Source organism: Emydura macquarii, unplaced genomic scaffold, assembly GCF_026122565.2.
Source record: "Emydura macquarii macquarii isolate MOO-44397 ecotype Brisbane River unplaced genomic scaffold, CSIRO-AGI_Emac_v2 contig_1363, whole genome shotgun sequence".
Lineage (NCBI taxonomy): Eukaryota > Metazoa > Chordata > Testudines > Chelidae > Emydura > Emydura macquarii.
Window position 1 is genome coordinate 1,126,444 of NW_027131500.1, and position 16,134 is coordinate 1,142,577.

Here is a 16,134-nt window from a genome sequence, read left to right on the forward strand (position 1 = left end):
TACTGTGATACATTTAATATGCTGTTATGCCCTGGATCTCAATCATAGGCCAAAACTTTAGAAAAAATTATGAGGCCAAGAAAATGACATTTATTTCTGGCTTGATAGCAGGTAGCTAAGTAAAGGATTTACATTTTTTTGTTGTGTAATACTGCTGAACTAACTGCAGCCACTAAACTCTTCAGTTGTCAATCCACAGGTATATGAAGGGCTCACTAACCACGTACTTGTGCATAAACATTAGAACTATCTGGAAATTTTGAGAAATTTAAAGATTATAGCTATTTAGTTCTTGTGCATTGAGAGTCATGATCCTAATGTGACCTGGAGATATTATCTCTGTAGAGCAGAGACCTCTTTTTGTCTTTGTGACTGCATAGTTGCAGACCCTCCCTCAGTAAAGATCTCCAACGTTCCAAGATTTTTTTAATCTCATTTTGTTAAAATATAATCATCCAATGCCATGAACACACATACAAGCTTTGAAAATAAAAATTATATAACAAAAAATTGAGCCACAGTATAAAGACTGAAAACCTCTCCAATATCTCCAAAAATGAAAATCCCTCCTCAGGCTACCTCCTATGCAGTAAGACCATCCTCCCCTCTCCCCCCAGGAAAAGTCAGTAAAATTACTTTACACAATTTGAAATCAGGAAAAATAATCCTCAAGATGAATTTTCTCTCTAGACAACAGACTCTACCACATGGACCTTCTGGCTTACATATAATAGTGGACATAAAAAACTTAAGTGTCTAGGGTAAACTGTGAGATGTGATATTAAACATAAAACTTTAAAATTTGATATATGGGCTAAAATGTAAGATTTAGAATACATCCACTATAGCAGGATTGCCTCATGGTAGAATTTTGACTTGATCAACCATTTGCTGTTGTTTTTTCAACAAAAGTTTCCTATCTGTATACTATCAAAAGTGTGGTGGATGTCTTATAAACAAGTAAAAAGAATATCTCTGTCTCAAGGAATTTACAGTCTAAGAGAGCCTAATCCTGAAATCTTTATTCACATGAGTAATTTAATCAAGAGTAGTCTCATAGTTCAATAGGCCTACTACTTATATGAATGAAGGTTATTCATGTGAATAAGGGTTATTGACCAGACTTTAAGTAGACAACATGTAAATAAAGGTTAGTCAATGGAAAACAACAAAAGCAATTGAATGAACAGTGTTTGGTAGACATTTTGTCAGGTCTACTGATTTTTTAGTTTGGGGGTATTTTTTGTGGGGAGAGGAAGGATGGTCCAGTGTTTAAGGTGCTAGCCTGGGGCTTTGAAGACCTGGGTTTAAGTCCCTACTCCACCATAGATTTCCCAAGTGACATTGGAAAAGTCACTTAGGGTATGTCTACACTGCAGCAGGGAGCAAGCTTTCCAATCTAGACAGACACTCTCATGCTAGTGGGGCTCAAATCAACACACTAAAAACAGCAGTGTGAACATTGCGCCTTTGGTGGAGACTCTAGTAACCTGAGTTCAGACCCATGGTAGGCTTGAGAGCCCCAATCCACAACGTCCACACTGCTATTTTTAGCACGCTAGTTCAAGCCCTGCTAGTGTGAGTCTGTCTATCTGCACTGGGAAACCCACTCCTAACTGCACTATAGACATACCCTTAAGCCCTGATCATCTGTAGGAGTTAGGCACCTGAATGCCTTTGAGCACCCAGGCCTTTGGCACTATGTGCCTCAGTTCTCCATCTGTAAATGGGGACAATAACACTTCCCTACCTCACAGAGGTGTTGTAAGGATAAATACATTGAAGATTGGGAGGCACATAGCTATTATGATAATGGGAGCCCAGGAGGGTGTAAGGCTAAGGGGGTAACCCCTGACAGAACAGCTCCACTGCTTGTGGGTGAATTCGGGAGAATGTAAGGGTATGAGATTAAACTCAGACAGAAAATCAGGAGTGAAGTCCCTAAGCCAGTCCGGTACTAACATTTTAGTATCTTTCCAGCAACTCCTGCAGCAGATTGGGTACCAGATGTATTGGTACTTCCTCTCCTCTGGACTTCACTGGTGATACCGAGAGAGGGGCCCTGATGCATGGGCAATTTAGGACCTCCATATAATCTGCCCAGGCTTGTGCCCTGGAGAGGTACTCCAGTTTTGACTTGAGCGTCAACACTGAACACATTTATTACCTTTGAGGGCACATACCTATGGTCTCTTGAGATCAAAGGATAGCTACTACTGGGAGCCATATAAGCACCTTAAATAGGCAGATAGATAGCAAAGTTAATCAAAGTTCAGATTAATTTATTAAGTTATTTCTTTAAATAAAAATATGACTAAGTTCTTTAAAAAAAATGCATTACTAAAAACCACTCAGTAGCTACCCACCGCTAAAACAAGCCTGCCTGCCTGCAGTAACAATCCAGTGAGGTAGGAGCAGTGGCAATAAAGAAACGGACAAGGCATTACATTTATTCTAAATTTTCCAGGGCTTACTATAAACAACATGGTGTGAAAAATTATGTATGGAAAGTACGACTGTGTGCTTTCAAATGCCTGGCTTGGACAAAGGAAGGGAAGAGACCATTACCAGGAGCAATGGGGTAAGAGAAAATCCCCATGTGTGTAGAAAGAGAAACATCTTCACTTATTCCATTTGTGTTGCAGTAATGCCAGCCGCAAATGTTCCCAAGTCAAGTTCCAGCAAATCATGAATGGTGACAAAAATCATGAGATTTACACATACTAGCTATTGGGTTCTTTTCATTTTGCCTTCTGGGGCTGGAGCCTTTTGGGTTCCCAGTCAAGCTTTTCTCTGGACCATGGGGGCTGGCAGTTTGTTGGTTTTTAAGGAAAGCTGTGACCTGATTGCAGTAGCTGGGTCTCTAACAAAAACACCCACCGTGGGGAGAGCTGGAAGTGGGGGGCCGGGGGCCGTGCTAAGTGGGTGAGGTTTGGGTGCAGGTGGGGGGTTTGCCAGGGGCTGGAGAGGGGGCACGGGTTGCAGGACAGGGGTGTGGTTTGCACCAAACAGACTCAGTGCAATACAGTGGGATTGTTCCCAGACTGCCCATCCCCACAACACACTCACGCCCCCACAATCCTCCTGCACCAGCTCTCGTGCAGTGGGCAATACACAGTTACCTGCCTCCGCTCCACAAACGGCCGTTGCCCGTTACACTGACTGCACACAGTCCTCCCTCGGCTGTCCCCCCCGCTCCTGACGCCGCCCGCCACTGCCAACCAAACTCCCTGGACCCTCCCTCCTGCCCCCTGGCCTGCGGCTAACCACGACGAGTCCCTCCCAGGGGAGTTGGCACCACCAAGGGAAGCGCGGCTCCTAGCAGCTAGAGGTGCGCGTTGCGGGGGATCTTGTGGCCTCCAGGGGGCGCGCGTGCTTCGGTAGCCTAGAGCCTTGAGCCGCGTCCGCTTCCAGTCCGGGGGAATCGTTACCTGGCAACGCGAACCAGCGGCGGGAGGCAGGCAGAACAGCTTTGCTGCAGCAGTTCGGGTCGGTCTGACAGGAAGAGGCGAGGGCGGCGGGCGCGGGACGAGATGAGACACGGCGGTGGATGTAGTGAGTCACACTCACAGGCTGGGTCGGGGGACTGCTCGGGCGGGCACAGTTACAGAGAATGATTGTTTGCGTTGCAGGGAAGGAGTGCGGGGAGAGCAGTAGCGGGAGCAGTGGCGAGGATGTGGAGCCCGTCCCGCTCTCCGTCTCTAGAGTCCTGTCCATCTGCGAGGAGGCAGGCCCGGGTAAGATTCCTCCTCACCCAAAACGCAGGTACCCATTGGCAACTGCCCCTGGAGGGCACCATGAGGTGCAGTGATGTCATGTCATTGCATCCTCGCTGTGATGTCATCACGTCACCCTGCTCTGACCCCCCCCAATATATTCACCTCCACAGCCAGCTGGGGGCAAATGGGGATCAACCTCTGAACCTGGGGACATGTGGCAGCCTCACCCCGGGTACTAAGGCAGAGGTTCCTATGCAATGAACAGCCCTGCCTGCAGTGGCATAGCTACAGGTGGGCCTGGGCAGGCCATGGTCCACCAGTTTTGAAAGCAGGCCCACCCAAGCGGTTGCAGAAGTTCTGCGATGCTCGGCGTAAGCTATCTTGGCACCTGGAGCGTCAGGCAGCTTAGTTTCTCGGTGGGTCGTTTCCCGAACTTCCTGCTTTTGGTCATGTGGTCAGAAGCCTGACGTTCACGAAGTGCTTGTTTTTCGGTCAGCCCACCCATGTCAACCACAGGCCCTGCCAAAAAATCAGTTCTGGCTACGCCCCCGCCTGGGTGCCACCAAAGCCAGGCTGGTGGAGAGAGACCAGGAGCAGCTCCTGGAGGAGTTATATTATGGGGTTATAGTGATGGAGCTCGGGCCAAATTCCCATGATCACTAGGCATTTTGACCAAAATGGGCAGCAGAGAACAGTTAACAGTGTTGATATTTAAACTGTCATCACTGGTCTTCAGAGTTAACATACCATTGAGATGAAGAGGAGCAGTTCACATCTTTCTCTGCTATTTTTCCAAGCTGCCTGCACACTCAAGAAGGCATTGCTGCATGTGTGGCACAGTCAAAAAGTTTTCTTCGCAACTTAGAATTATTTTTTGTGATGAAAGCTTAAACTCCTCCTTCCTCCCGAAAACCAGTAGAACTTTCCCTGAATACTGGCTCTGTGTGATGTCCTGCGCTGAAGGAATGAGGAACTCATGATGTTTAGGTGCAAATAAAAAGTGAGTGATAACTTAGCAGCCAAGTTCTGAGGAGCATGTTTTGAAGTGACATTCCCCAAGGACTAGAGTGAAACAGGCAAGGGAATTAAAGGTACACTCCCCAGGTTAAAAATATGGTTTTGGCCCCACATTCTCCTGCTGCCCACTGGTCTCACTTGGCCACATGCAATAGGATGAAGTACTCCCCTTCCCTCCCCCCCAGGGAGTAAGCTAACATATTTGTTAATTTTTCCAAGAGAAATTCAGTTAGCATAGAGTGTGGTCTCGGGAGGGTGTCTCACCTTCACCTGATTTGACAGGGGTGGGTTGGAAGGGAGAATCATCCTCTTCCCATCCAAAGGCTAGGAATTTTTTTCTTGTGGAAACAGCCAAACCATCATTAAATCACAGATCTGTGTTCCCTGTTCATGCCAGAGACTAAAATGGCTCTCAGCAGGCCAGAATAGGGAAGGAACAAGCCATTCTTCCTCCTCCCCAGTCTGAGAACCCATGCAAAGATGAATTATCTCTTTCTCATTGCTCTCTGACTAGATATTTTTAAGGTTCCTGCCTGTGAATTATAGATACTATAACTGTAGGGTTTGATGCTTTTTTTTTTTCTCCAGATAATTATACATCAGGAACAGAAGGTCAAATCCAACCACAGTCAGCACTAAAAGTATGCTAATTTGATTGAAATTATTAGCACAAAACACCACCAAGTTTTGAAGCATAATTACTGTAATCTGATTGTTTCAATACATCCATAACTGTATATAGTACTAAAGTTTCCAGCATGAAGACCAATTTGCTGATGTAGTCTGAGGTTATGTAGTTTGCCACTAAATATCTTTTCAACTGCAGTTTTCCTTCAATGATAAGCAGATTTTATACCTTTTTTAATCAGTTATTTGACTATGCCCATGTCTCTTACCTCCTTTTTCCCCTTCTTCCACTAGGTGGGAACACGCTTTCTAAGCAAACTGTACAAATTAGGAACATTTTGCCCAATATTGGTACTTATTCCTGTAGCTCATGCATTCAGTGTATTTGTGAATGCTTGTGATCCAGTTCAGATTCATTCACCCAGGAATTCTTTTTCCAAATGAATCTGAATAGGAAAGGTGTTGGAAACTCCCAACTCATTTCAGATAAGCCACTAAATAGCCATTGGACAGTAAAAACTCTCTCACTAGAACACGAGGCTGGGTACAAACTGGCAAACTAGAATTGAAAAGGAAAATACAAGTATAATAAAGAGAATTGTTTCAACTCATCTCAATCTGTACAAACCCTCTCGACTTTCTATTATTCATTTTTCAAATTTTAGATCCTTCAGCAACAGCTGAAATCATTTCAGGCGCTTCGGCAACAGATGCTGCTGAATGTTAATATGGTAAGTATTGCTAAAATAAAAGGAAAAACCTTTGTTGGGTTTAGAATCAATCTCCTACACCAACTTTTTAGGTACTGATCTGGGTATCTTAACTAAAATCTAAAACCTAACAACTTGTTTTATCAAATTTTGTGCAAAATAAACTAATAGCTCTGTTAATAGTGCATCCTGTGTTAAAAATCAAAGGTTATACTGATTCTCTGAAAACATATTTCCTAATTCTTATAAAATGAATAGACATGACCATTTGAACAGTTTGTATTGCCAATAGCTGAAATATATTTTGTTGTAAGAAACAGGACCCTATTTTTATTATACAGAATTTAAAAAAACACGTTAGAGTTACTTAGCTTATTTTAACTATTGTTATCTTACCGTGCATGTTAAATACATGTATTATCTGCTGAGCATCATACATTAAAATAATTCATAAGATAGTTTATTCTATACATTCTATCTAGGTTCTTGTATTGCACCAATCACAGTGCCAAGAAGGACCTCAAAACAAGCAGTGTTTCAGGGAGAAAGGAGCTGAATTAGAAAAAAAGAGATGGGGCCAAATTCTTCTCAGAGTGGTTTAGCTCCACTGATTTCAAAGGAGTTATTTCTGATCAGTCTAAGAGAGCAGAATTGGACCCACAGTTTTAAAATACCACTTCTCCAAAAATGCTAAGCTACCATTTCAGGAACAGTTTTGTGCCCTTTCAGTCATTTTTAATTTATTTCTAATGTAAAAAAGTTAGGTCATGATGCTGCAAAGACTTGAGAAAGTACTTAACTTTACACACTGTCGTTGACTTCAGTGCAACTACTAATCCCTACCTCTGCCATCCATTTGTATATGCCGGGGAAAAGATGAGTTTAGCCATCTACTCTCTTTTATTCATGTGGAGAGAGTAATCCTTTATCAATAGTGTATCTTCCAGAAATGAAATATTTCTGCATATGCGGAAAGGTGATAAGTAACAGTCAACATGGATTGTCAAGAACAAATCATATCAGACCAACCTAATATTCTTTGACAGGATAGCAAATCTTGTGGATAGGAGGAAGCAGTAGAGATAGATCTCAGGTTTAGTAAGGCTTTTGATACTGTCTCACATGACCATCTCATAAACAAACTAGAGAAAAATTGCCTAGATGAGGTGGGTGCATAATTGGTTGGAAAAGTGTACTTAGAGAATAGCTATCAATGGTATGCAATCAAGCTGGAAGAGCATATCGAGTGGGATCTACCTGGGTCTGGTTCTGTTCAATATCTTCATAAATAATTTGGATAATAGCATAGAGAATACGTTTATAAAGTTCAGGGATGATACCAAATTGGAAGGGGTTGCAAGCACTTTGGATGATGGGATTAGAATTCATAATTATCTTGACAGACTAGAGGAATGGTCTGAAATAAATAGATGAAATTCAATGAAAACAAATGCAAAGTACTAAGTTAGGAGGAGGGAATACAAAATGTGAAATGACGACCTATGAAGGAATACTGCAGAAAAGGATTTGGGGGTTATGGTGGATCACAAACTATATTTGAGTCAACAATGAAATATTTTTTTTTGCTTTTTTGCATCATTCTGGGATGTATTAGCAGGAATATTGTAAGACAGACAAAAGAAGTAATTCTTCCACTCTTCTCAGCAGTAATAAGGCCTTAGCTGGAGTATTGAGTCCAGTTCTGGGCACCACACTTCAGGAAAGATGTGGACGAATTCGATAAAGTCCAGAGGAGAGCAACAAAAATGATTAAAGGTCTAGAAAACATGATCTACAAGGAAAGATTGAAAAAATTGGGTTTGTTTAGTCTGGAAAAGGGAAGAGTAAGAGGGGATATGATAACAGTCTTCAAGTACGTAAAAGGTTGTTATAAAGAGGAGGGTGATAAATTGTTCTCACCATTGAGGACAGGCAAGAAGTAATGGGCTTACATTGCAGCAAGGGATTTACATTAGATATTAGGAAAAACTTCCTAACTGCAAGGTGGTTAAGCACTGGAACAAATTACCTAGGGAGGTTGTGGAATCTTCATCATTTGAGGTTTTTATGAACAGGTTAGACAAACACATAACAGGGATGGTCTAGACCTAGATATTTAGTCCTGCCTCAGTACAGGGGACTGGACTAGATGACCTGTCAATGTCCCTTCCAGTCCTATATTTCTATGATTCTATGCCTTTTTCTGTAGATGTCTTTAAAAGATTAACAATCTCCATATATCTTTTTCAGGTACAATCTGAAATCAGTGAGATACTAAATAAAAATATAATCAACATCAAAACTCCACAGTGTAGCCCAGACAAGCTTCTGATGACCAGCATACCTCCTAATATGGCTATGGTATGTTACTTAACTCTTACCTACAGCTGAGTTGTATATTAAAATATTTTGTTGCACTGCTGTTCCTGAGAATTATATGTTTTCTCTAAAACATTGTAATCAAAGCAAAGGGAAATTCTGGGCACAAAATGTAACCACAGTAATTTCCTTCCTAACATGTCTAATGGTCTTATTTATAATACAAGTTAACCATAATTCTGTTTTAAGAGTACACTAATTGAAGCCTACAAAAACAACCATGTTGGAGGACCTGATTACAAAGGTTGTCCCCCAACATGGTTAAAGCACAGTTCCTTTTTCACTGTAGGTAAGACTTTAACCAGGGCCTCCAGACTATGCTAAAGCTTTGGATTGCATTCAGGGGACAACTCTTGTTGAATGCAGTGGGAAGTGTGTGTCTGTGGGCAGAGTTTGTCTCACTCCTGTGAAGTGCTGAGGAAACAACATTTTACACAGAATTAGCACCAAGTCCTGCTTGCCTTACTAGAGTATAGTCCTATTGAATTCAGTGGGACTAGTTGCATAAGATTTGGCCATTAGCTTGTCTTTCCCCAGCTGCAAATGATCCTAGCGGACTCAACATGCTGAGTTAGCACTTTGAGCCTGATCCAGAGTCCAGAGAAGGCAGTAGAAAGATTTATTGACTCCAGTGTGCTTTGGAACAGGCCTTTTCTAAAATAGCGATTCCTCTCCATAGCTGATAGGATGCTTTGCTTTCTCGGGAAATGGTTAAGCATTGTATGCAATATTAGTAGGCTTCAGGGAGAAAACAGAAGACTGTGACAAGTGACATGAGGCCGATAATACAATTTCTTAAATATGTTGGAGTATTCTGATCTCCCTTTTCCAATTTTCTTGGAAAGATTAACAATCTAAATACAGCTTGCTTTATGTTAAACAGATTGTGCTGGCAGATAAAATCTCTCTCAGTTTTGCATGATATATAGACTTTACAACGAATGTATTGTCTTGTGCAGCCACGTATTGTGAAAATTTACAGCTCTTATAGCATGATTGTTATTGGTTTTTATAGCCTACAGGGAGTCCAGAAACATCACCGTCTAAGAAGAAGCTTCATCTTGATAATAAACTCTGTACCACTCAATCTGTGGAAGCAAATTCTAATATGATCTTTGGAAATGTGTTCAGTGATGTAAATATTTCACATCAGATTTTATTAAAAGCTATCGCAACTGGAAAGATTGAAAACTCATTAGAACCAATTGAAAACAAAACTATGATTGTTCCAAAAAATGATTGTAAATTGAAGGATTATGCCAAATATGAATGTTTTCTACCTTGTACTAATTTGGAGGCTGAAAGTATGGTGCCTTCTAATGAGAACATAATTTTGAATGAATCTAAAGCTCTCATGCCTTTTCTCAAATATGGTGATGAATTTCATTTAATAGACAATTTTGGTTATTTTATCAAGCCATTGAAACAAGAACTTCAAAAGTCTCATGAACAGGAACTAGCACATGCATTTGATTACAGGAAACAGTCTGATGTTCAAAGTAATGTTTTTGATGATATGTCAGAACAAGACCCAGAAAAATCTGCTCTTTTTTTATCAAGAGAGAAATTAAATGTGGACTTAAAATCAAGGGAAATTTCAGAAGACAGTTTGCATATTGGTCTTGATTCCCTTAAAGAAAATAATCTGAGTCTTAGTCAAGAATTTAATAAAGACTCTGATTGTGACAACTCACAGAATTCTGCTCATATAACTTCATGCGATACACAAACAGAAACTGAGAGCAAGAACAAAAACAAAGAAATATACAGCACTGACAGTGGTGTTGACACGTTCCAGAAAAATATATTTTCTAAAATGATAAAAGATAAATTACTAATGCTTGATCACATAGAGAAATTACAGAAAGAAAAAGAACAGCAGCTGCACATCATAAACCAAAGGTTACTAAAGCTTGGAAATCAGAAGTTCTATGAAATCAGAGCTGATGAGTACACTGCAAAAATGGAAGAGTTACAAAATTCCCTGAAAGATTCTAAACTCTTGCAAAAGAAAGTGATGGAACTTGAGAATGAAAGTGTAACTCTCAAGTCAAAAATGAAACCTCTTACTGTTATCATAAAGTCTCTGAGAGAGAGAAATTCACAGTATGAGAAGGAAATTGAGGATTTAGTTGAAGAAAAGAAAAGAATGCAAGTCAGGTTAGTTAAATCGGAAGAAGACAGCAAAGAATGTATTAAAGAAGTGAAAAAGTTGTTAAAGAAATGCAAAGAACTTCAAGACCAAAAGAAAACACTTGAGGGAGAGAGGAGCCAGCTATGTACAGAAAACCAATGTATGATGCAAGCATTAGGTGACTTCAAAATTAATAACCAGAAAGCACAAGAAAATATGATTGCTGTTAGCAGTGAAAAAGATAGGCTCATTGTGGAACTAGAATCTTTGCAAAAGGAATCTTCAGTGTTGCAAGAAGCAAATAAAAAACTAGAGATAAAAACATTCCAGCTTGAAAAAGAAAAGAATTCACTTGAAAAACAACTTGAAAAAAATCAGATTGAAATACAGCAACTGAAAGAAAAAGAAAATGTAACAAAATCTGAACAGGAGACTCTTCTTCACATGATGCAATCACTTAAAGACAAAAAGCTTGATCTTGAAATGACATTGCAGGGATGTGCTAATGCTAGACAAACAATGCAAAAGGAACTTGAGAAGGCCCAGTCAGATAAAGCTTATACAGAGGAGAAACTCTTGACTGAACTTCAAAATACAAAAGCAGAAAGGGATATTTTGAAGACTAACTTGTTGAATATGGACAAAGAATGGGAGAATTTATCAGCAGTAATAGCAAATATAAAAGAAGAGAATAAGGCTCTTAAAAAAGAACTGCAGGAATATAAACAAGATACTTCCAAATATGAAAGTAACATCAGAAGATTGAATGAAGACCACTTACTGATGGAAAACCATCTGCGGACTATAGAAAATGAAAGGGATGTATTGCAGTTTGAACTTCGCCATCTCCATAAGGATTATTTTTATTTAAGGAACCAAATTACTGTTCTGGTCAATGAGCAGCATAAACAGAGTTACATTTCAGGCAGCCAGAAGGGAAAATATCACTCTGAATATGCCACTGAAATTTTTGAAGAAATTTCTGATTACAGGTATACAGCTTTAGAATGCCGTTCACAAGGTATGTGCTGTACTTTGCAACATCTTACTGAACAAGTGTTGTTTTAATTTTAATTTACTCAGTTTGAGCACCAACTAACTTTTTAGGTAAATTATGTCCCAGAACAATTGCCAGGCTGTACATTGGTTTGAGTTCCCTGCTTAGGAAAACTTTAGCTGGCTTCCAGACTGAGCGTGGTAAGTTTATGGAGGGATGGTATGATGGGACAGCCTCATTTGGCAATTAACCCATCTTTGACTACTAGCAGTAAATATGCCCAATGACCTGTGATGAGATATTAGATGGGGTCTTTCCGTGTGTCTGGCTGATGAGTCTTGCCCACATACTCAGGGTTTAGCTGACTGCCATATTTGGGGTTGGGAAGGAATTTTCCCCCAAGGCAGATTGGCAGAGGCCCTGGGGTTTTTCACCTTCCTCTGCAGCATGGGGCAAGGGTCATTTGATGGTGGATTCTCTGATGGATTCTCTGTATCTTGAAATCTTTACACCATGATTTGAGGACTTCAATAAATCAGTCATATGTTAGGGGTCTATTACAGGAGTGGGTGGGTGAGATTCTGTGGCCTGCGTTGTGCAAGAGTTCAGACTAGATGTTCAGACTAGATGGTCTGGCCAAGGCGCTGCTGGGCCCATATAGTGGGAGAGGAGTGGGGGATAGATACGGGGGTGGGAGAGAGAGCAGCCGCTGCTGCGCCACACAATTTGTTCTGCTGCACTACACAGCTTGTTCCGCAACCTTTCCACAGACCATGGGTGGAGCTGGAGAGCCAGATGAAAAGCTCAGACAGGCCATAGTTTGCCGATCCCTGCCTTAAAGTCTATGAGTTTGGGGGGAGGGGAGGTTAAATCTGAGGCCAGTTTAAGTCTTGGTTGCTTAATTATTGAATTTTTTCTCTCCAAAAAAGAGATTCTACATTGTACAGACACAATTTTTATTATAATAAAACAAAACCTCAAAGAGAGCCTGATCCAAAGCCTATTGAAGGCATAGGAGTTTTTCCATTTACTTTAAATGAGCTCTGGATTCAACCCTGCATTGTGCTTGGGTTTTTTTAAATTGTCCTGAAGTGTCTCTTAATAGGAATTACTTCCACTATTTTAAAAAGAAAATTGTCTTTCTTTTCCAGGTAATTCCAGTTAAACTGCAACAGTCTCTTGCTTCAGAGAAATTGTAATAAACATTCTTTCTTTTAAACCAATTACAAATTCTGCTATTCAGTTATTTCAGTTTTCCAGTTAAATCACTTCAACAAAAGTTCTTTTTTTGTTTGAAGTTTCACAATATAAAATTTCCCATATGCTTTTTGGAACACTCGGCCCTTGGCTGTATTTCAGAGATTCATAAGGGCAGTTCCTCAGTAGGTGCAAATTGTCACAGCTCCATTGAAGTCAATGGAGCTATCAGAATTTACCCCAGTTGTGGATCTGCCTCCTCGATTTTAAGACAAAAAAAAGCATTATAATCTTCCAGTCTGACAAACTGCCTAACATAGCCCACAGCATTTCACCCAGTTATTCCTGCATCAGGCCCAATTACTTGAATTTGAATTACATACGCATCTGAACATATTGTTTAGAAAGATATCTAGTCTTGCTTTATGGTTAACTATGACCAACTAATATTTTTAAATAACACTGACTTTGTTTACACCAGATTTGAAATGATTTTTTAAAAATATTTTAGTTGAAACATGTTTTAACATATTTGCTAATAAATTTCACTTTTCCACTGCAGACATATCCCAAGAGAGGGCCATAGATATGTAGGGACAAGGGAGGGGGGCCTGTGGAATTCCATTACTGATGGATACTCTTGTTACCTTAGGGAGTTGTGAGAAGGAAGAGCATCACAGAAATACCACACATAGGCTATTTAAGCTATGGGGTTGACATAGTCTCTGTGTAGTAGTGGCTGTACAACCTGAATGGACTATAGTTTAAATTCTTAACCCATTATACCTTATTTTTTGAGGGATTATTTTTAGTCACCAGTATATAGGGTTCTGTGTAATAAACCCATGAGAGAAAAATAAAGCAAGGTAAATAGAAACTGGAGTCCCCTAAATCCCCTCTAGAGACTCATATTCACCATACTTTTTCCTCATGTGGCGCAAGTTACACTCATTTGTTTCCATCTACCACAACACACAAAAATGAGAGAGAGGATATCTAATGTTCAGTACATGTATCAAGGCAGGTAGTGACCTTTTTTGTGTGAATAGATTTACTTCTCATAAAAATGTGAAATTAACAGATGTGTCCTGAGGTAGGTCCAGTGTAGGCACGTGCTGTAAAATCATAATACAGCCCAGTTACCACAGCTTAATTTGGACCAGCAACACACCTGATAGTCTAATCTGGGCCACTTGTGCAGAGATTGCTACTCATTTAAAATGGTGTGTTGGACAACTGCGGATTAAAGGAAAAAAATATCACAGTCACTTAGGTTGTAAGATTTTCAGGGTAGGGACTATCTTATTTGTTTGTACAGCACAATTAACCCATCCTGATTTGCACTGTTGAGCACAACTATAATATAGATCCTACTAACAATGGTAATCTAAATCAAAGACTCTGAATTTAGGCCACCAGAGGTGAAAGCTAATACATTAACCCAGTGTGCCATTTACCCTGATTTTCCCCATGATCCAAAACTTTAAATGTTGTGCAAGTGCACTGGTGGATAGAGGAAATTGCTTGTTCAGAGAATTCTATTAGAGGTAAGTGTTCGTCGCCACCATTACAACCCAATATTTAGAGCTGAATGTGAAAAAGGAACATTTATATACCTGATTTATAATATTGTACTCTGAATATATTTTAGCATCCTTTTTATTTGTGTACAATATTAGATCAGTTAATTAATGGAATGACTAAGAGGTGGATCAAAGGGTTTGTCTATGCAGTAGGATAATGCACTGTGTAGGGTTGTGGCTTCTAAAATGTACTACTGTGCTGTGCATTAATTAGTCAGTGTAGACCCTGCTTGTGCATTTTAATGTAGTGCTGTTTAAAACAGTACAATGTTAAAACACACTAGAGAACCTTTAGTGCACACCAGCATGGTCTAGACAGACCAATTAATGCACAACATGTTAGTGTGTTTTAGAAATAAGCCCTCCCCCTCACCCTCTGCTACAGCACTTTATCTCAGCACATAGACAAGCCCAAAGTCTTCCTGTTCTGATGTTAACATCTCTAGAACATCATATTTTTAAAAGAAAAGATTGTTTGACCGGTGATAGACAGTGGTGTTATGCCACCATACTGGGGACCCAAATTCAGAAGTGACTTTAGGATTTTCATTCCTTGATCACTGAAATGAAAGGACAATTTTCATTGCAAATAATTCTGTTGAAAATATAGAGTAACTCCATTGACTTCAGTGGAGTTGGTCCAGATTTATAGCTGTGAAATTGAGATCAGAATCTGGGCCAAGTGGTGCAGTAAGTAGGTGACTGGTTCTGTCTTTAATGGGAGGATGCAGAGAAAATGACATTATTATATTATTTATTTGTATTACTATAGCACCTTATGTCTTCTCCATACTAAATAGTTAATGGAGCAATATTTAAAGGCAGCTTCTGAGGAAGTCCTGCATTCCACTAGGGAGTACCATGACACTAGGGAAAGATGAGCTTGTATAATTAGCAGTAGCATACAGAGGGCTTAACCAGAAGTGGGCCCCCATATAGTAGGCAATTAGGAATAACCCATTGTTCTAGGCACAACACAAACACACAGGAACACACATTTCCTGCCCCTGAAGACTTACAACATAAAGGGGAAGTCAGTCGCTCCCATGACAAGCATATGAGCGTGGCCCACATTCTTGACAGCTGTGAAAATCTCTACTAACAAAGTTCAAAAATTAAGCTTTAAAAAGTTTAATTAACTCTTCAATGTTTTCATTTGTTAGAGAATGGAAAGATGGCTGAAATACGAAAGAAGCTAGAAGAGGAAGAGTTACAAAAAGAGAACATGTTAATGGATGAAAAGAAACAATATAGTGCTATTTCAGTCAGCTGCACTACATCTGTAATCGAGTCAAGTTTTAGAGTCAGGAAGACATAAAGTACAATTTGCTCTGCTATCTAGCGATTCTGAATCTAGAGAGTTCAGCAATGATGAATACACCCAAATTACTGGCCATATATCATTCTGATATTTCTTATGAAGATGACAGCAAAACGTCACAGGACAGCACTATCTCTAGTACCGGTTTAATAATATAAAAACTTTGAAATTAAAAAAGAAATAAACCATGATTGGTATTTTTGGACTGGGAAAACACCAAAACTGCCATACAAATTAATATATATAAATACTGGTGCATCCAACCTCACAGCTACTTTGATCTCAATGGTTATTTTGCTTAAGTGAAGACTGAAAGATCTGGCCAATACTTTACTTTTCATTTTCATACTATTAAATGTTGAAAAACATCATGTTTAGTCTGGTTTTTAATTTTTTAGCTATTACTCAGTGAATAACAAAGTGGTAAGATATCTTGAGAATCCCTTTTAG

The 16,134-nt window shown here is 39.8% G+C and overlaps 1 protein-coding gene across 1 annotated transcript; it reads left to right on the forward strand.

The window, feature by feature from the left end:
• The first annotated feature begins 3,613 nt into the window (after nucleotides 1-3,613).
• CCDC110 (coiled-coil domain containing 110) lies at nucleotides 3,614-16,002 on the forward strand. The gene is made up of 6 exons (XM_067551584.1): nucleotides 3,614-3,737; nucleotides 5,325-5,377; nucleotides 6,029-6,094; nucleotides 8,324-8,434; nucleotides 9,468-11,607; nucleotides 15,527-16,002. The coding sequence occupies exons 1-6, from the start codon at nucleotides 3,614-3,616 to the stop codon at nucleotides 15,679-15,681; spliced, it is 2,649 nt and encodes an 882-aa protein (XP_067407685.1). The 3' UTR covers nucleotides 15,682-16,002.
• The last annotated feature ends 132 nt before the right edge of the window (nucleotides 16,003-16,134 follow it).